General features: G+C 42.9%; 1 protein-coding gene and 1 long non-coding RNA gene across 6 annotated transcripts; both read left to right on the top strand.

Annotated features, from left to right (window-relative positions):
• The first annotated feature begins 834 nt into the window (after window positions 1–834).
• Window positions 835–2,635, top strand: LOC129592189 (uncharacterized). Its single transcript, XR_008690936.1, has 4 exons — window positions 835–900; window positions 989–1,266; window positions 1,364–1,589; window positions 1,682–2,635. It is a non-coding gene; the product is annotated as an uncharacterized LOC129592189 (long non-coding RNA).
• A 695-nt stretch (window positions 2,636–3,330) lies between these two features.
• LOC129592087 (uncharacterized) lies at window positions 3,331–13,716 on the top strand. Of its 5 annotated transcripts, none has more exons than XM_055488052.1 (5): window positions 3,331–3,548; window positions 6,133–6,946; window positions 7,440–7,551; window positions 9,153–9,923; window positions 12,868–13,716. In XM_055488052.1, exons 2-5 carry the CDS (start codon window positions 6,145–6,147, stop codon window positions 12,989–12,991), a joined length of 1,809 nt encoding a protein of 602 aa, XP_055344027.1. In that variant the 5' UTR covers window positions 3,331–3,548; window positions 6,133–6,144; the 3' UTR covers window positions 12,992–13,716. The 5 variants fall into 5 exon arrangements, with proteins under 5 accessions (XP_055344027.1, XP_055344026.1, XP_055344022.1 ...); XM_055488051.1 differs by lacking the exon at window positions 3,331–3,548 and adding an exon at window positions 3,559–3,797; XM_055488047.1 differs by lacking the exon at window positions 3,331–3,548 and adding an exon at window positions 3,559–3,803.
• Window positions 13,717–21,965: the final 8,249 nt, after the last annotated feature.

The following is a 21,965-nucleotide window of genomic DNA, read 5'->3' as shown; positions in this document are numbered from 1 at the left end:
ACGCTGGCGTTATGCAACAATGCAATGAAAAATCCTATAGGAACGACCACAACAAAAATTTATTATAACGCGCAAATTATTAAAAGCACTGTTATTACAGAAAAAAAAGGGGGCGAAAACATTCGTTGAAATAGCACGTATCTTAAAGGTTGTTTGTAGGCGCTTGCATTTTACACTAAACGATTGCATTTTACACTAACTGGTAAAATTAATTTAACTTTTGGATACATGATACATCCAATAATTTTGCCGCATACTACTCGTGTTAGTATAAATTGCTTTGTACAGCAACGCGGAGTACTTTATAATTAGTATAGTGGATGTTCAAAATTTTATGCTGCACTATATTATTCGCCGGCATGTCGTATACCGTACATTGTATTACGTAATACACGTAATATTACGCATAATAAAAAGACATTAACTTTAGTTTGTGGTTTATTTGAGCCGGTTTCAGTTACAGTTATAATGACCGGGTGCGATAGCCATTTGATTCGTCTGGTTACTGAAATATCACATGAATAACCCTGCTGTATACACTACTTGTGCAATACATGATTGTAGTTTGAGGTTAACTAACGTCAAGGTATTGATTACAATTACAATAATCAATAAGCGACGTCATCCAGTAATTGTGAAGAAAAGTTTAACGTCAAACTAACGCTTCCGAAAAATGTGTTCGGCTTATGCGGTAGTAAATACTTGTGGATGTCGATTGGCAACTACTGTACTGTATTGTACCATAATGCCAGAGATTCTGTTATTGTCGAATATACACGTATATATAGATATAATAGATCCAGCATAGGCATATGTACATGATTAATAAATGTCTATACTTCTACACATATACAGAATCCCCGAAGAAACAATTCCATAGCTAACATCCAAGTAAGCGCGGTGGGTTGAGAGTTACAACAATTGACAATTGCATAATTATGTCATATACAAATCGTCTCCTAGTCTTTTTTTGCTTCTACATCTTCAGGCTCAATGTGCCCAACACCGACACCGACACAGATGTGGAGAAACGTATAAAACAACCTGGATTCTCAGACCACAATCAACATCACGCCTAACTACGTAGAGGACGTATATACATACCGGCTCCCGCAGCGCAGCCGATCACAATTACTGAGTATTACACAAGCACATGTATTTCGTCATCCATACTGAGCTATTCCCCATTATCCCTGCCATGCTCCACATCCCCGGAAGCCGGGAACAATTGTCTTCTCAATTGTCCGCTTTATGAGCCAGTTCCCGGTAAGAGTATCCGGTTGTTTTCATCCTGCGCGGCCGCTTCAGCAGCCGCCCGTTGTGCGGCCATCGATCCAACCGGGTGTTTTAACTGTTTTTTCAGTGCACCGCTGTCGAACACCGTCTGACGCACCACCACCGGCAACAATGCTGCAATCATCCACTCCGCCAGATCTATAAATACCCGGGAATCCTCCACATCCAACAATCCAGTAATCACCGCACTATTTGATCACGACGGAATTCTTTATTACATTAACCCTAAATTTACCGTTTATTGTCGATTACATACCAGATACCGGTACTTATCTTTCACCGTTGATTGTCTGGTACGTTTTTACCGGCTATTGTCGATTATATAGATATACGTACCTATTCCACCAGAATATCGGTCTATTTTAGCACGTATTGTTGGTTACAGACCAGGCACCGAGTATATAAGACGCCTCATTAAAAATGCTCTCCGCCGATCACCAACATCACTCCCGTTCGCGTTCCCCATCACCGAACCCGCATTCTCGCTCACCACATCGTCACCATCATCATCATCATAACCCGGCCGACGAGATGCCCAACCCGCCGCCCCCGGGCCCGGACGGCGTGACCCCGCAGTATAATCTCCTTTTCGGACACAAACCGGATGACCATAAACATGGACATGGACACGGACACGATAAACTGGATGTCCACCATGATAAGCAACACCGGGACCATTCGGCCGATCGTCGAGGTCATCATGCCGGCGACACAGGGAGCCAAGGTCACGGTCATAACGATGGACACATGCATGCCGGTAAACAGGAGGAGCATCATGGATTTGTCTCGGATTTATTGCACAAGATGCATCCCAAGCACTGACTTCTGTAATTGCGAATTTATGAGATGGAATATTTCGAGCAGCTTTGTACCATGGCCATTATTGCAGACCGCCTTTCCACATACTATTGACAAAAAAAAACGGGATTAATCGATTTAATTCATGGCGCATTGTTGCTGTCGGCAAACGATACCGCCAAAGTTGCGACCGTTGAATTGTGCAGCAGTGCCAGGTTTTAATTCTTTGTTAATTTGCTAACTGCCATTGTAATACCTTCCGAGCCGGTGACTCCAGGTTTAAATTCGTAATTATGTGGGTAAACACTTAACATATACATTAATAATGCAGTAATTAGGTGTCACGTTTGCATTTCCATCGATGCCGGTAGCATGTACGAATGCTAGGATTTTAATATACATATGTTCACTGTAATAAACATTTAATATATGTTATCATGCACTGTACAATTTTGGATTCTAAAATTGCCGAAAAACAAACCGGAAATGATTAATTTTTGTGTTGCGCGCTCGTACAGGTTCTATACTTTACACTCTGTTTTTACCAATGATGCTCATAGTTTGACGCACTCTGAGATCTTCAGAGCAGTGCTAAATGCGAGGACTGAATTTAATGATTTTAATACAATACCTCCACATACGAAGTACGGAACCACAATAAAATCATAACAAAACGTCTGTACGGTATCACTAATTTCGTTGCAGTGCAGGCATTTTCGCTGAGTTGGTGAAAATATTAATTGTGCTGTCTGTACTCTGTACCAGTACAATTATAAAAACTCTTTCCGTTTTTCATTTTTGCAGCTCCTATCTCGTTTCTCGCAGTAATTGCACTTGCAACTTTGCAAGTAATTGTATGCGCGTCGAGCAGTTAGTTATACTGACTGTCAGTATATAGATAAGATAATTATAGTTAACGTCGGTAATGCATATTAATTAATATGAAATCGCGTCAGAAACCATACTGGCAATCCGTACGTAATCGACAAAAAAGCTAAATAATGAAGCCTAAACTAAATTACAAAGTACTGCAAATACATTATACAGATATACTATACTATATACTGCCAGTTTTCGCAGTTGAATGCCATTGTTTTTCAATACGGCATTTATACGAGATATCGCACAATCATTGATTGGCTAAAGAAGAAAACGAAATACAGATAACAGCCGTTTGCGTCAAGTATTTGCTCCAGGCTCCAGCTTAATGTCCTCTTTGATTTTCGTTATCAGCAGGGCATGCAAAGCCTCCTGTTTCTGCGTCATGCCTTGCTGCTACTGTACTTATTACGAACCCAGTTCAGCGCTTTTATTCGTCTCTATCCGACAAATTTATCGAACTATCTTGCGGCTTGCCTTTGCACTCGATAGCCTATGAGTCGATTTTAACTTTAGTTTAGACTTTAGAGTAGAGCCCTTTGCCCCATAGGCCCTACCTCTCTACGTCACTGCCAGTGAGTAATCTTTTATGGATGCATTCATTGCTTTCTCAGCCTTCATGTTTGCCATTGGCAAGAGTGCTCAATGCCTTAATCGCTTCTAATAAGCTGTGACAGCATCGCCATAATTATTAGTGTATCTTGAAGTATTCAGAGTTTTTTAACTTTTCTGCTGTGTTGATTTTCGGCCATTTTCCAACTGGCGCAGCTGGCGCGAAGTCATGCGCCACCCCCTTCAAAAAAGCTAAAGACGGGCCTGGCTGTGTACGGGTAATACTTGAGTACGAGTACTACAAATGGCTTTTTAGTGTTCCGCGAAAATACTTAAGATTTTTTAAGAACTCCATTTCACTTCCATTTGACACCCTCTTACCAAGGCCGCAAGAAGTAAGGCTGTATCAAAATATACTTACAACTTACCATGTAAAATTTACAGAAAATATGAAATTTCGCGCGAAGCTGACGCTACGTTGTAACGCGCGAAGTCAAATTCTGGAAATTCTATAAAAGATTCTAAATTATTACGAATTTTTTGTAAAGCACTTTGTATTTCATAAAGCATAGTTGATTTATAAACAAGTAAATCTACTCAGTAAAATATGTGCATCTTAGAGTATTGTAGAACATTCGCAGAAACCATATTTGGCGCAGGGATTTAAAATTCATTTACTGTAATCAAATACAGTACAATAATGGTTAAATGCTGGTTTCGCGGGAGCGCGAAGCTGACAGTCGGTTATAGACTTATAGTGCTTTACGGTTTTACCAGCGAGCTTTAATACGTGTTACGTAATTATTATTTGAATTAGAGCCCCCAAACATTATAAGTACTGTAACTTTTAGTCTGTAAGTACTGCCGTATACGGTATATTTACTGTACGGCACAACAGTCCGTAACAAAAGTGAACCAGTTTCAAGTCCAAAGCACTTTCCCGTAATTTTGAAATGAATTTTAAATTTTTGAAATTGATTTTAAAATCGGAAATAAATGCTATGAATAATGAATCTGATATTGGTTCGCTTTCTGACTTTATGACCATGTGTCTTTTACAGCAAAGTTTCAAGAAAATCGGGTAATTAAATAACCAGACTTTTGGTACATACATGCAGTAACCAACCATCTTCACCCTGTGAGATTCTGCGAATTTATATCTCTTTCTTCTTTGAACAATCGAACATTTTTATTGCTCGAAAAGTATTCAAAAATGATGTAGCTCACAATGGTGCTTTCCGCGGAGACAAGAAGGCCCCGGTTCGTGTGATGTATAAGTTAATAGTCTAGGTTCTTAACTAATTTGAGCAACTTTTATTACAGATTGTCTTGTCTTATCTAAGCAAACTCATACTGCAGGCTGTAATTTAAAGTTCTAATTTTTTGCCTTTATTTACTACAGTACAAACCTGACGATAAATTTAGCATTCGTAAATACAGCGAAATAACAAATTCACGGGTTACGCTTAAACCCATACTACAGCGCGCCACGCCACACTGTTTAAGCACGTAACGTGCATTTGGCTGGCTGGTGGCTTGATGCATGGTTTAAGGTATTTGCAATATGATAAGTTATCTGACAGTCACCGGCTGTAAATTCAAAAAATTTCATCTTTCGGGTCAGGCTTTTTTCAACCCTGTCAGTAGCACAAGGGAATGAGTGATGTTCACGGCCTCGAATGCAGCCTTCAGATTTCCTCGCATCGATTACGGTTCGAATATTGCCGTTCCCTGGTCAAGCCCGTAAACAAATTCGGTTGATATTGAGATAACACAGAGCCGCCGTATTCAGCGCCCTTTTGCTTGCGAAATCCATTCCCTGACCGTATCCACCCCTTTTGTACTTTGTCTAACATCATTAGAGACCAATTAAACGCTTGGTTTCCGTCCTCATATTCCAACCCGAAAATCGGATTTAAATAAGTTTTTTTTTAATTTTAAGCGATTTAAAAAGAAATAACTTACCCGTGCACTTAGCCTAAACCCGTGTTTTCCGTGCACGCAACATCGACCATTAATTAATAATTGAGTATCACGTGACAGGTTGTGCTGCACTTAAAACTGCGTTCGTCTGGTCAGTACATTACTTACATATTAAAGAACATTTCGAGGAAATGGGAAATTTTTGGTTCAGTAACGACAGACAAGTCTCAACCGAACCACCGCCAAACAAATCGCAGTGTTAGCGGTTTGTTTCACTACTTCAAGGCGGCCCTGTTTTGGTTTTCAGATTTCTGCATCGCGCCTAGTGTCTTCTTTACAAAAACATAACAAATAACAATTAAGAAAGAGCGAACGAAAGAGCTTTCGAATGAAACATTTACCAAATGGATGCCAGCAAGACTCAAGAAGCTGGCTTGTGTGCGCCGAGCGATATATGCTTTAGCCGAGGTCACGAGCTGCCCAAGTAAAATAAAAAGGCGCTTGTCATTGCCTATCCTAAATGAACAAAAACAATTTTAAATAAAAATTCTGATATACCTAGAAGAACACAAAACTGAAGACACCGTATTCAAGACTGAAGATGAGGTCGAAATATGAATGGTCTAATTTTAAAGCGGCAAAGTGCACTGAAATCCTTGTAACAGAATTCCGTTGTTTTTCTAGGAAATTGTGGACATGCTAGAAACAATGCCTCCATATCAGGCGTTGTTGGCGGACGCCAACCAAATGAACTATCATAACAGTGTTGCTGTTCGGATGCCTGACGACACTTGGCTGTTGGGATACATTCAGGACATCGACGGCAACCACGCCTTCATACATTTCAGCTCCACAACATTCGAAGCTCGCTGGATGCACATGCAAAACGTCTGGCCTCTCCCATCGTACTGGGAAAGCGAGCTTCCTGTAGAACGTCGAATATTTGCGGCACTGCGCGATGAAGTTGACGGACCGTTTCGTTTTCGACCGGCTGTTTTGTTACAGACATTAGATGGTTATCAAATGTTCTGCATCGAAACTGACATTTCCGAAGCTGATGCTTCTGCTCACAAAGCTGGTTTTGAGCTGGTCCATCTGCGCCAAGTGGCTAGTGCGCTACCACCCACCGGTCCATGCTTGCTGGAATGCCGCAGCGGTTTGCTGTATACCAAATACTTTATCCCGTTTGGCCAAGCGAGGATCGTTCTCAGCGAGCCTGCTGATAAATTTCGCATCATCAAGCACGTTTATGACGCCATAGAAGCTAAATTGAAATCAGGACGGGAAAATCTGCCGGACTGCTGCCGGTTTCACCTGCGCATCCAATCTGAGGGTTGCCTGTTTGTCTTCGTCAGCCTCCCTACAGACGCGCAACAGACTCAGTGGATGGAAGAAATATTGCCGAAAATCCTGGAAACACATCTGACCAGCCGCCCCTATCTACTACCTGTCGATAATCTAGCATTCCCAGCACATGAGAATATCCCTCGCGAAGCCGGTTGGTGGACTGTCGTAAATGTTATCTTTACGAAATTTAACCATCTTTTTAGTGAAATGCGAAATAAACTACTGTGTGCATTAGTGCATACGTACAATCTTTTCTTCGTTTATTTTGCGGAGGTATTTGGTTACAAATTTTAAAAATGGGAACGGTGAAACGAGGGTGGAAGGAAATGAGTTTGATCCAAAAAATTATGAAATGGAAATGGGTGAGAAAAACTGTTAGAAATTGGGTACTTCTGCTCGGAAAAACATGGAAAACATATCTACTAGGATTGGAGTTTCAAATTGGCGACGCAACAGACTGGCGCAACTGGCGTCGGACCTTACATGTTAAAAAAAGGAAAATTTGGAACTGGCGCAATTGCTCTTTCTCGGGAAGAACAATGGTGCGCCCACCCCTTCCAAAAAGCTGAAGACGGGACTGTTTGTATATATGCATAAATAATATATATATTTTATTTGAATTTTGCATTTTATTATTCTGGTAGATCTCGATGTTGATGCATTAATGTTGACTGCCTGCATCCAGGATTTGACGCTTTCACTGCTGAGCGACATATTATCGCATTTGGATCTACATTCACAAATGAAAGCCAAACGGTACGAACTATTAGCCTGAAATAAATTAGGTTGATACAAGTATTACTTTTTATCTCGTTGAGAAATCCACCTTCATTTTCGATGCAATGACAAAGAAACACAAAGTGTAATGTTCGTAAACCCACTAAACACTAATGAGAGATGAACAAAACTATCGTACAGTATGTCAGCATAAAAACCGGAATCTCCGCAAGCCACAACTACTCTAATCGTGTCCCTTCATTTTGTCCACCACTCATTTTGTCCACCACTCATTTCGTCCACCATTCATTTTGTCCACTGTACATTTTGTCCACCTTACAGTTCCATGCACACTAAAATGAATGGTGGACAAAATGAATGGTGGACAAAATGAATGGTGGACGAAATAATAGGAAGCCCTCTAGATCCCTAGCTGAATTGAGAAAACGCAAGCTCCTTTAATATCTGCAGACCACTTTACCCCCTCCCCCTTCGAAGAGAACAGAGAATATTTAAGAAAAGTCATTCGAAACAACTAGCCGAATAAAGCAATCGCAAAGTACGGCTGTTTTTTTTTATCGTAATGACACCAATAATTTAACATACAGTATATGCAGCCTTATGCACATCACTATCAGTGAGCACTGCTCAGCACATCAGTGACCACTGAGCAGCACTCACATCTCAGAAATAAAGAATAAAGACAAGGGACTGTGCACAATACACTAACAGCACTGGCTACACTGCCACGCATAATCTCCAAACTTAAACGTTGAAACAAAAAACAAGTCGCACGACTCTCCCCGTTCTGACAAACAATTTCTTACCGATCTCCAATTTAACAAAACAATCAGGCCCACCACAAGGTTTTTGAAAGAAGGGGGCGGCCCGCCGAGCTCAAAGTATGGCGAAAAGAAACACGTGACACGTCCGCCAGCCTCGCCACGCCCCTTTTCAGTACTTTAAATTCGCCCCGCCTTTAAAAAATTGCGGCCTCACACACAAATGCAAAATGTCTCACATGCAATGGGGACAAAAATAAGTAATAACATCGATCGGTAAGCGACTTGTACTTCCCCATCTTGTTGGTGAATGCCAGTGCGGCGGCTGCGCCCACAGGCCCCGCACACTTTGAGCTCGCGTCGACATACGAATCCGCCATCGTGTCTCTACAGGTCTTCTCTCCAATACTAAAGGTTGTCCCGGGTACCATTTCCATCGCGTGGCGCCATCCGGACGCTTTTCATTTTCGCAGCCAGCAGGCTCGGGATACGATTCAATCCTTACATAACGCTCGCAAAATAATATCGTTAATACCTTTATGCCGTTCCCTTCTACCGACACACTTCTTACATTCACAAACTAATCCATGATGTCATTTACCGGTACTTATACAGTTCAGAGTTTAACTTCAGACACCCCTAACGCTACCATACGCTGCAATCCGACAGTGTCTTTGTCTATTCAATAGGTTTTTTATTAAAATTTACCGAACACTGCTTGGTAGATAGGTGTAGCCGTACAGGTCTGCCGACTGTTCAGTATGTCCGCAAAAATTTCACCCGAAGCCCAGTGGCGAGCGAAGCCATTTCTCATAAAAACTCCACTCTCGTATTAATACGGTGTATTGGTTTTGATAGAGCGTGTGCCTTATGGCATTTGTTGCTAAGCAACCCTCGGATGATGGAACACGTCAGCATCTCCTTCGAAAGCTGCTGGCAACTCAAAGCCGATGGTGCTAAGTGCTTCCTCAAAAGAGACTCCGATAACTGCTTCAAAGCGGCCTCTTTACTAAGCCGCTGCATCAATTCCACGACAGTTAGTCTGACCCTATTGAAGGTCTTCCCGCCTGACCATGCAGCTTTATTGTATCCTATGCTACGTACGATGAAAATCACGTTGCCTTTGCTTGTTCTCAAAGATCACATTAACGTCAAACCTGTGGGACTTTCTCAACAAAAACAGTCGCGTTTGAAGCACGGAGCAGCGATTGATTTAACATTATATAAACACACTTGCAACTCCGTCTTGCTGCACAACTGGAAAATTTCTGACCTTTTCGGTAGACAAATGTATGATGTCTTTGTGAGTAATTTCTACTATGAGCGACATTCCGGCGTGGGAGCGATTCCTTGTCGCCTGCCGGCGCACGAGCGGGAGTGGATGGTGAGTCTCACACGCCACGCGCACGAACTGGCCATTGACAAACTGCAGATCACTATTCCGAAGCTGCATATACACTGCAGCGAAGGCAGATTCCATATGACACGCCGCTTGATGCGCGCGCTGGACGACAACTTCCCGCCGGTCACACAGGACATGCTAGCAAAGGTCGGGGCAGTCCGTGCGCGCTGGATTCGTACCCTGAGCTATCCTGATGACTGGCAGAGCATTCGCAATTACCTCCTGCTGTAAGTGCAAGAACTTTAATTTGGTCTTCGGCTTAGCAAACACAACCCCGTAAGCCAGTGTTTCGCATCATTGAAACTCTGACCAAGATCAGTATAATCAATTCTGGCCTATAAACTCCCACCACCAAATCTATGACTACTAGGAAAATGCACAACAAAATTTTTAGAGTCTGCTGGCACTCATGGCCGGAGCCTAGAAGAAATAATCACAAATATGGATTATTGCTAGCGCGAAAATTTCTAAAAATTTTGTTGTGCGTGGTAGCAAGAAGGAAAACAGCAAGGTTGCCAAATATTTGCTGCTAGGACCGTTTTACGAGATAACGGGTATAAGCCTGTCTTGTTTTTGTGAATACCGGCTCCGCCACGGAAAACCGCCGAGTGCATTGAACTTGTCTTTGAACATTACATTATACAGTGACCTTTATTTACCGTTTTGCTGCTTCTACCCCCCAGCTCGGCCCCAATGACCTTGGTTACGATCTTAGCCGCACCCTTGCCCCGCGCTGCGCACGATGAAACGTCAGGCACTTCCGTAGCCGGTTGGCTGCTGCTGCTGCTCTTTGTCACCTTGTACTGCTGCGCCATTTCTAGGGCTTTTCCAACGTGGAGAAGTCCTTCGTTATTAGATACTAACGAGTGGCAGCGCCGGCCACGCCATTAAGGAACATACAGATAGAGGACATGTTCTTCTCCAGAACTTCCGCTTGAAATGCGCAGCCTTCGGCGGCAGCTTGTTGCAATACTCCAACAGCGTTTTTGCGGCCTGCTGTTGCAGCTTGAAGTAGGTGGCCCACTTCACGTTCGCGTTCGTCTTCCGGACGTACGCCTGTTATCCACGATCTGCGCTACCGGGTAATCGATGCCTAAACTGGCACGACCTCGACGTCATGACAGTCGCTTCAAAACGCAGCAAGCCATATGCGTTATTTCCTTCTCCACCGGAAGCTGCGGCAGCGGCCGATGTTGTCGTAGTACTCCCACTACCACCGGCAGCCATTTGGTTATCGCTGAGTACCACAAATATTATTCACGCCACGGTCACGGCTCGTAGTTTATTGCACACTTGCACCACACACTAATGATCTCACACTGATGACCATACTCGGATACAACTACAAGTCAAAAAACATGCCCGGAAAAACTTAACTTGTACTAACTTTACCATAGGTGTATACCGTGTATTTGCCGGTCGATACAGTTACTGGGTATGGAAAAATTGATGCCATTGAACTTTTTCGCTGTGGTCCTATTGGAGGCAGCGATCTTTGCTTAAACTTAGCAGTTTTGTAAAGGTGAGCAATCTGCAGCAAATGTGTGTAGACTGTAGAATGTAGCTATTCGCTCTAGTTTAAAAATCGGGGAAATTCGAGAAGACGAGAACCAATGTTTGCAAAGGAAAGGTTTAGTAAAGCAGAGACAGAGCCACGGATCTGACGGACGGAAGTGACAGACGGGTCTTGCAACGGGGTTCAATGAGAAAGTGGTTGAGTGCGTTGTGCACACACTCATAATAAGTACAGTAATTTAAGTAGACTCATTCCGTCAAACTGTGTCGTGTTGCGTTGTCTCCAGATGGGTTATAAATTTTTGTACGCAATTTTAGCTTAATAAACATTAAAATATTTGGATATTGATCTTACTGTTTGGAATCTGCCGCTATACGCTTCCCGGCAAGCGAGAGCGTGCTTCGCAGAATATAAGGGGATAGCGCGGTTAACCTCCCCGGTTCAATAACTGGAACGGATAATTTAAAAGAAATTTCGCTGCGGAAATTAATTCGATTCTTGCTACAAAATTTGAATGGCTTGTCCAAATAAAAACAGACATCTCTTAAAGTAATTAAGTGCAGTACGTACTTATACACTGCATTTATATCAGTTCCATGGAATGTTAAGATCTGTGATTTTAAGAGTTTTTTATGCCTCCATTCTTTCGGTGCTAGCACTAAATAGCAAGCATTGCGATGCATTTTGTGTTAAGAGTTTGGGTTAAAGCGATTCGGCTTCCGTGATAAATGTTTAATTGTACTATCATCTAAACAGTTGTTAAGCCGCACCGTATTGCGGAACGCAGCTTCTCAACTACAGAGTAGAGTACAGTACAGTATTTACATAAGTATCGTAATCACTATTCCTTGTAAAAAAAGCTGTGTCTTCAATGCGTGGATTGACCAATGGTTCTAGAATAAATTTTTATTCGCAATCCATACTTTTAAAGGCAAGCATCGCTCACGAAATACGTTCAAATAAAAAATTTGTCCCAGTTAGCACGAGAAGGGACTATATACAACACACTCCCAGCAGTCCCTCGCGATCGCATTATTTCCAAACTTAAACACTGAAGCAAAAAATAAGTTGAACGACTCTTGCCGTTCTACTTGTTGTTCTTAATTAGTAGTTGGAGTGACTAATTGTTCCGAATCCGGAATCTCGAAGTAGCATTGATCTGAGTAAGAACAAATCCGTGAGTTTTCCAAGAACGGGGCAGGAAGTAGGAACTAGACGCCACTTAAAGGTTCCTTTAATGCAGTTTGATAATAGTTAATACTGCGTAGTAATAGTAGTGCGAGTACGTATACGAGTACTGAAAGTACTCTCTAATGTGGTCCTTTCAATATGGCTCGAAATCTAATGTGGTCCTTTCAATATGGCTCGAAATCAATAAATTCTCATATTTTTTGTGATTTATTTTGGAAAACGGTTAGTGTCATAATTATATGTATCGAACGGCATGATCTTTATTATGTCCGCTCGGTACAGCAGCAGCAAACAACCAACTAAAAAACATAACGTAGCAATGCTGGTACTTCCAATACCAGTTGTTACGGCACAATGGGCATCGGACAGTATTCAAATTCACGAGAATACACATCGTTGTACCTGTACGTACGTGAACTCGCACTATACACTACAGTTAACCACGTGCACATCCTGTTGGGTAGGTTCAGCGGATTTCACTCGGACGGAACACCGAAGGTATGGGACGAGGTTGATCTACGGTGTGTGCATCTATCCACATGGAGCAAAATGGCCATATACGGGATAAACGAGGTGTTCCGAGTATGAAAAAACATGACCGCATGATGATCAACGCTGATCCCATTCAGCAAGCTATCGTGACACTGCGAGAGTAATGCCAGCATCGAAAGATCTCCTGTGACAGGAGAAGTACACGTACATCACATCGAAATTCATCTGGCATTTGTCTGTCACTGCCTACCTTACGAATGTTTATAAGTAGCAGGACACTTAGTGTCCTGAGGAACCATTTTCGATAAATTTGTCGTTGTGTCTTCCTGTTCTTTCTTTGTGAATTCTCAGCCGACCGTTGGGTCTCTTCATTCCTTCGCTTGCTTCTTATTTTCTGCATGCTTCCCAACTTTTAAATTTCCAGATGCTTGAATTTTAGTTGAATCTTTTAATAATAACTTATTATCAAGAAGTGCTGTCACAGCCCTTACGCTTTTGTTGATTTTATGGCTTTGCTCGACTGCGCAATCGAGATTACTCCAGGACAGTTATGAAAGGCTATCCTGCCTGGAAAATCTTTTTACGGGACGTGGTACTATGTGCACGAATCTGCCAATATTGCTTACTGGCGCTAATCTCTGTAAAAGGCTGGAACGAATACCACCACACATTTATCTGTGTAAAAGGTCATCTATTAAATTTTGCTATCAGGGTTATCAAAAACCCTGTTTTTAAAAGCGATGAGTTGCAACGATCTGTTCCTTTTGTTTTTGGTTTTGTGGATTTAAACCATTTTAAGAAGGTGAAACCGTTTAATAATAACTGAGAGCACGGTATTGCGCACACCTACATACTGTAAGATGCGGCCAGTACGGTACGCGCAGCAGACGCTGCCGATCTGGCGCCTAAAGTAAAATAGCGTAGATGAATGCATAATATTGCAATGGAATAATTATAAATTAAAGTATATGAAGTCAGAAATCGGGTGAAAATTAAGCCATGCCGCACAACTTGCCCATTGCGGCAGTGTATTTTTTTATATTACGTACGAAGCATCCACTAAATTTCGGCCCGTCAATAATATTAATGGATGTATTCCTACAGATTTCATTCAGATACAGTAATTACATTAACATTTAAAGAAAAGGCTGATACACTCGTAATACAGTATGTAACTACCGTATTTATATTTTTATACTGAAACATTTATACACGAGTATTATGCCGCCTCCGCTCATCACTCCATGGCGTTACACACGATAGCATTTCCAAAGAAACAGAGTTTATTGCTTATTGTAAGAGTTTATCGTATTTACTTTATACCGTATACGGTATTCGCTCCGGCTGTGTTGTATTGATTTGCTCTTGCATGAATGTCCCAGACTTGCAGCAAACCGTTTTGACACGATATTGCCTGGTTTTTATGTCATGTTTTATTTTCGTTCCGGTTGTTTTAACATTTCTTCCAGATCCGAACACTTCCAGACTTCCAGCCATAGCTATAGCGTTAGTAGCAAGGACGATTCCGCGCCGCGAAATGTGCCGAATCCATTGTATTTTATCCGCTCTCGCTCGTTTGGGGATTTTTCAGAGTTTGATCCTGCCTTTGGCGAAACGATGTTCTCGTACTTCTCGAGAAACTTGTATCAGAAATAGCGAAACAAAGGCGAGCTAATGCCGCAAAATCTTTATTGAGAACACAAGGGAACAATAAAGGCACTCTGCCAAGAACCCACGACAGAAAACCAACAGAAAGCATACGCAAAATCCATAGAAAATCTAGTAGTTAATTGGTCTAGTCTGGTTTAGTACAGAGTGTACACATAAAACTTAACTTTATTGAGTTCTAGGCTGGCAGCCAGTCGTCGCAAAACGTTTCCTACAGCAATCGGTCGAACGCCGCCATCCTTCTTTGACACGGCAATCAGGTTTGCAGTTTGCACCGAACAGAACAGGTTTCAGCTCCTCTGATAACTTGCCGGCCACAAGAAAATTAACTAGTTTGCACAGTGCAGTACGTAGTGGAGACTCGACAGCATCTTTGGAACTAAGCATGTCTTTTAAGTGCTGCGGACGGAGACCATCTAAACCTCCAGCAGAGCCGCTAGGAAAACTGAAAACGGCGCTAATAACTTCGGCGGCTGTAACTGGATCGAATGCAGGTATGTCGTTGGCGCAGGGTGACGGAAAATTACTGTCCATTGGTGCATCGGGATGCTTTGAGCGCAAAACAGATAAAGCCTAGATGATGATTACTTAAGCTTATAAGTTACAGCTTAGGACAAAAAAGACGCATAGTCCCACCCACCGCATTCCGAAAGTATGCAGCGCAGTGCGCTGTACGACTCAGCTAAATATCCGGTTGTCGTACAAGTGCACTTGCCACATGCGTACGGATATCTGGGTATGGGGTTATGTGTCTTATTAGTCCTAACTCCTAAGCTGTAATTTAGCAATTGATTAAGTCAGCCAGAAAAAAAGATTACTGTCAACATATTATGAAGGTTTTGAATTATTTTAAATAGTTCTGCAATTAACAGGTGCATTAAGTTAGCAGATCCCAAAAGCAGGAAAAGCCAGTACAAGATTTCGAGTCATGCGCTACGTTAAGTTGTGAATTATTTCGTTACTTCTCGCGCGAAGATGAATCCGTAATTTTCGTCAGCATGGCGGCGAGGCGTAATTTCGTCAGTACCATGATTCGTCGACTTGAACCTGGTTCCTTTCCGCTTACCGACTGCAAAGAATTTGATGAATTTCCACGTAGAGTAGTACTGTTTATTGCAGATTTTAATGGTACAGATAGCTGGAAAAACAGAGGACTATCCAGATTTCATGGTGGTGTCGACAGAGCCAGTTGCGTTAATGTGGCTTTTTTTTCCGATAGACTTAGCGTATGGAGGCTTCTTCGTACTGTTGAAGTTTCTCAAAAGATCGTTGAAGATATTCACAGATATCGTTCCCCAGTTTTTGTGAAGATAGCAGTGATGTTGTCATAGCTTCTTGGAGATCATCGGTAAAATCCAGTGGTAATTCGGAAGTAATGTGGTGATAGACAAACATAATTTACTAAGTAAAACATAAGGTATAGTGTTAGAAAGGTCACGGTAGCATACAGTATGTAATCGTGTAACGATGCAGTAAAACAAACGCCTGGTCGGGTTCCAGTGCTTTACGTATGTACGTGAGTAAAAGTGCTAAATTTATTGATCGATCTTGACGTGAGCAACTGAAAATGATTGAGCATATTCACTCGAATTGATGATATAAAGAGTATGAAGTCGAAAATCACGTGAAAACTAACCCAAATCATAAAACTTGATCGGAACGTTTTTTTCCCAAGTTTTTGATAAAGTAAAAGATTTTACTGATTACAATACACAGTCTTGTAACCGGGAGCGGAAATAGGCGACCTAATCACATAGAACATTTCGTCTAAATTAGCCGACGTTGTGCTGTTTCCATGACAGAGGCCGCATTCCTGCGTTGGATTCGATGCTGACCCCTAACACAGGTACGCCGCCCGTACGTCGACCGTTTCCTGTCACATTACCTTGTCTGTCACCTTCCCGAGTTCTGTGACGTGATCAAGCGGGAGGCGTCCGGTCCGAGTGTTTCGACGCCTACTAGGCAACAGACATGTAGTCCTATGTGATTTCCCGATACTTCGTCACTTTATCCTGCTCTGCGCGCGCTGGCTCGTTTCGATGTATTACTTTATTATAGTCTGCACAGTCTCGTACTTATATTATGGCGCCTGCGGCCATTGCTTCACGCATTTACTGTAAATACGGTAGCAATTCAAAAGAAATAAAGTATGCGGCTTTTTCTCGCCCAGTTTTGCTTTATTTGTTGTTGCCTGTTGGCTGTTGCCTGTTGGTTGCATTGACGTGTTACAGTAAATCGTGTTGGTACGGTATTCCATGGGTTTTACGTTATTTTTCTTAAACTGTATGTTTCGATTGTTATAAAATCCCTTCGAAATTCGAGTTCTCCAGCCATGCCTATAGCGTTAGTACATAGGATGACTCAACGGTCCGAACTCCGAAATCTGCCGAAACCGTTGCCCTTATTCGTAGTAAGAGTGGAGGTGCATATAACAGCCCTTCAGTGGTAGTGGTACTATGCTTTTATCCGCTCTCGCTCGTGTGGGGATTTTTAACGTTGTATCCAGCCTTTGACGATGTGATAAGAAGAGATCTAGAGAAGAACTCCCATGCCAAGCCCTTATTCGACAGCTGGCACTGCTGCCTGTTGCCCGTAACATGTTTTCCTTACATCTATTGCTGTTGGTTTTGTCGCGAGCCCTATTAGGCGAACAGCGCGAAGACAAGGAGCCGGAAATCCAGGAAAAGGTACGCTTTCAAGTTTTAAAAGTAATCTCGCAAAAACCTTATGGTTCCTTTATGTGCATCAGCATGTACTGTGCATTTGAATATCTTTTTAAAAAAATTTTGGTTTATGCATATAAATTTTAGTGACAGCCACCAGAATAACAATATTTGCATGCGCGGCGACCTTAAATTATTTGCAATTGCGTAAAAATGCCAGGAAGCCTGCCCAAATTTAAACTAATTGCGTAAACATACTAGTTCAGAGTAGAGCTACGTATGTACAGCCGTTACAGATAACATGGAAGTTGCATTAGGCTCACCAGGCTGACGAGCCATTGCTTTACCCTGAGTATAGCCAGCAGAAGCTGCAGCACATCGACTGATTGTCAGTTTTAAGCGACCTTTTAGAAATGTGATTTTAACCACTCACTAGATTCACTACCAATTTATAAAAGTGAGTAGCTAAAGCGTGGTTTTTATCATAATCTTAAGGATTAAAAACCTCTTGAGCCGAGCGGTTAAAAATTTCTTTAGGAATATCCTTTAATCGCATTAATCGATTCAGTAAACCGTCCAGCAGCTCGACGTTCTAAATCCTAATAAAAGGTCGTTTAGTGAAGCGCGGACTTAATATTCAGCAATTTGTTTGTCCGCCACTCGGGCGTCGATGGCTCCCGTTGCTTTGAGAAGGGCAATCTGAAGGTGAATCTGTATCTTTATCCCCTGTTTGCCATACCGGCGACACACCTCCCACATGGTGATGATGGTGGGGATTGTCCAGTTCCATTAGTAGACTATCATCCCGGATTTTTCTTGGCGCTCTGGCGACATGTTTCTATGTACTGTTGCATTATTTTGCCGTGGACACGGCGGGTTGCAATTTATTCCTGGCTACCCTTTCTGAGTCGTTTAGCAAGGTTCGGTTTGATTATCGCTTGGCAGTGTCGGCGAATGGTTCTGCCGTTCGGAATTGCACGAGTCACGACGACAGCTGCGTTGATCTTTCGAGCTTTCAGTCGGCTTATACTAGATTTCCATTGTGATGATTTTCTGATCGAAGTGGCTGCGTTTTAGCAGACCTTATCGATTGGTCGATCTTTGGATGAGGTATGTTGTCTTTGTTCTTCTGCGCCGGAAAAAAGTCTTCTGTATTAATGACTAACCCGCTCGAACGCCTCGATGTGCAACGATTACTATGAGTGCCTACTGTATGTGTGCTAACAAAATTTTAACTGTTAAACAGAAAAACATGTGCTTGCAGAATTATAGTAAAGTGGCGGACGGTCACTTTACTATAATTCTGTCAGATGGGTGAATCTTAAACGGTCAGATGGGTGAATCTTAAATTCTTAGTCTACAAACCTTTACTTTTAGTGTCAAATTCTTTTAAAATACACGCACGTCAACAATCCCCTGCAGCATAAAGTACAGCGGTATTGCTGATTAAGAATTGCACCATGGACACTTGCTGGACATTAAAACCTCATTCCTTAACTATTCCTTGACAGTCTTACTGTTAAGATTAGAGAGGAGGAGCTGTGAAAGTTGTTGACAGTGAATTCGACACAATTGCCCAGTGCCAGCCAGTGTTGTCACTTTTTAGAGCCGGCCGTCAAAAAAAGATTTTTGGGTGCCCCGGGATTTTTTGTTGCCGGTTTAGCTGGCTTGCTATGTAAATCATGGAGCGTCATCGTCAACTTGTGGATTTCCTGTTATAATGATAAATGACATGATGATTGGCAATGTGAATATTTGATTTCGTTCATCTTTTCCCAGGCCAGTCTCTACATCCCAGTGTTTAAGAAGCCGAAAGTTTGTCATTCTCTGCGACTGCCTGCCTTTTACGAAAATGGAAAACTACGCGAACTTACAGCAATTTTTACGTAACTCAAATTCACTCACTTACGCGTATACTGTTAACGTAAATAACTGACTATATGGCAGCATCAAGAATTTGTTCGGTTTCTCCACATTTTGCATACTTCGACGTTTTTTGCAATCCGGACATTTTCACAACGGGCATCCGCGTGCATGACCGGGCTGACCTCACAGACACGATATTCTCCGCGTTATTCCACATGGCAAATACATTTCGAAAATTGGTTGTGGTGATTAGTTTTTTTATACAAGTTTATACTTCTGTACAAGATTAACAAAAAAACTATCAAGTTTTCTAATGCAGAACAGCGCAGAGAATTCTCTGTCTTTGGCGTCCGGCACGCAAAACCCGCATATTGTACAGTAAAAGTGTGCGGAATGCGGGCAACCTCGAAGTGCACAAGGCCATACTTAGTCTGATTTGCTATAAACAATCAGCGCAATATTTTTGAAAACCTTGTTATGGCACATAAGGGTCAGCGAGTACGATAAGTCGATAACCCGTCGCCTTTGCATAACAAACCGCTAACGCGCGAGAGGACATCCAATCCGCGCTGCTGCGGCGGATTTGTATCCGGAATATATGGCACATGTCACCGCGCGACAGCTGCCCGGCCCACTAAAGGGCTCTGGCCTGTCTCATCAATTCTCATTCGATCGCGGCGCCGCAGCACACTGACGACATTTCTCTCCATTGTAAACTTATCTCCCCGGCCATCATCGCTCCTATCTAATACGTAATCCTCCTTTACAGAGCGCTTCGCCACTCTTAAGTGTGTGTTGGCACAATAACGCAGTGCGGGGTATTGTAGGGATCTGATGTGTATTGCTTATACGCTTCAAGCGGCCCGGGAAATGTGAACTTACGCAGTAGGCGCTGGCAGGTTGTGAGGATTTCTGCCGGAATGGCCTGGCTGCAGTGCAGGGCCGTTGTGAGTGTCACATTTCGGTATACGAGTATTACGAAACGCCTGTCAACCGTGTTGGTACAGCCCACTATTTAGCGCCTGACGGTATGAAGTGCGCTTACCTATATAATTCGTCCGTTTTTTGCTACGCAGAGACTGTTTATACGGGTACAGTCCTTCTGGCTCAGATGTACTCATTATGCCGAGAAAAGCAGCGGAATGTTTAAGCTGTCGTAAAGCAACTTTTGAAAAACAGACGTAAACGTCATGTAAACGGCCTGATTACGTCTTGACCGTTACGGGCGCCGTGCAGGCCGCTGCCGCGTCGCCGGCTCCAGCAGCAGCGCTCATAAAGAAAGGAAGAACAAAGAAGGGAGAACAGTAAAACACGATCTCACGCGTGCACCACTCTAGTTGTTAGCAGCCGTTTTTAACATAAGCCGGTTGGTTTTCCTTGACCTTTTGCTCATACAGATAACTGCTGCTCGCAGTCCATCAAAAATCTTATTTCTTTGTCCTTTTTTTTACTGGTTCATTTGCGGCGCTGGTTGTTTCTCCTCCCGCACCTCCAGTTGTGGTTTCCAGAGGCGTCTGTGAACTTGATTCTGGAGACTCATGGCGGCTTCCGGTGCAGAAGTTTGCTCACCGCCTTCGGGTGGTGGTGTACCTTTGACATCGGCCCACACTGTGCTTTCACCCTTCGGGTTTTCTCCAGCCGAGCAGCTTCCGTTGCTTTTCCTTCCGTGGGTTCCGTAGTCTCACCTACCGGCACCGGTGTTGCCTCAGTCTCACTTCTGGGACTTACAACCACCACTGCCGGTGGTGCCGGTGGCCCTCGGGTGCGGACTACGACGACCACCGCGGGTCGTGAAGTGGCGGTGGTGCTGAGCGAACGTACTGGAGGGCCGCCGAAGACCGTTGATGATGGTGGATAGGGAAGTGGTGGGGACGGGTCGGTTGTCATTATAGTGCGGTGTAAAATCCATAAACTTACAGATGGTAGCTGGGACATTGCCAGGGGCTGTTTTGACAGGCGGAGCACTCGGTGTCGCATCGTACAGTGTACACCAATAGTTGAAAAACCAAATCAAATTATCAGAAAATCAAGTCAACCAAAGTGCAACTTATAGTCTTACATAGCAGAACTTAGACGGACCAAAAACTAGCGCTGTGCGGACATCCACCGGGCCGCGTACGGTAGTTCCGTTGGAGAGGCGGTTGGCGACCCCGAATGGGACGCTCTATCCCGCCTCGATAATTTAAAGCACAAAAGGCCATTGATTGCTTTACAATGTGCTGGCATGGTCTATTTTTATAACCGCATAATGCCCGTACAATATTAATGCTTTAAATAATTTAGTCGGTATTGGAGCTCATAATTTGTTTATATATTATTTAGCGGCATGTATCATAATTTTAGCGGGCATATCATTATTATGACACTGTATTTTCTCTCTCGCTTACCAGTCACATCATATCGGCAAGGGCACGCCGCCCCACACCGAAATCCCAGACTTGTTAATCGACAGGTCATCAAATAATAAAAATTATTTAAAGTTAGCATAATTTTAATTCCCAAGAAATTACCCTGTGTATTCGCCATAGCGTTAACAAGAGCTCAGATATTCCCGTACTTCACTCCATTATTTCCCCACACCGGGATGACAATATACGGATTACGGACTACATATGGTCACAGCGGCAGTTGGGTGGACTGCTGTACGGTTGCCGCTGAATTACCGGATACATGAGTACAAAGTATAATGTCATAAGAATTCGCCGGAGATCCGCTAGAGTATGGTGCCGGTGGCAGCGGAACCGGTACCGGCGTAATGCGGACGTTGTATCCGTTGCCATAGGGTGACGGCGGTAAGAGAAAGGGTTGCGGTGTCGGCTGGGCATAAAATGATAAGGCGCCGGTGTGTATGTTTGATTCACCGGGGAAGCCGG

Source organism: Paramacrobiotus metropolitanus, unplaced genomic scaffold (genome assembly GCF_019649055.1).
Source record: "Paramacrobiotus metropolitanus isolate TYO unplaced genomic scaffold, Prichtersi_v1.0 Parri_scaffold0000050, whole genome shotgun sequence".
NCBI lineage: Eukaryota > Metazoa > Tardigrada > Eutardigrada > Parachela > Macrobiotidae > Paramacrobiotus > Paramacrobiotus metropolitanus.
The sequence above is the reverse complement of the archived record's forward strand: the minus strand, read 5'-3'. Positions and strand labels throughout refer to the sequence as shown.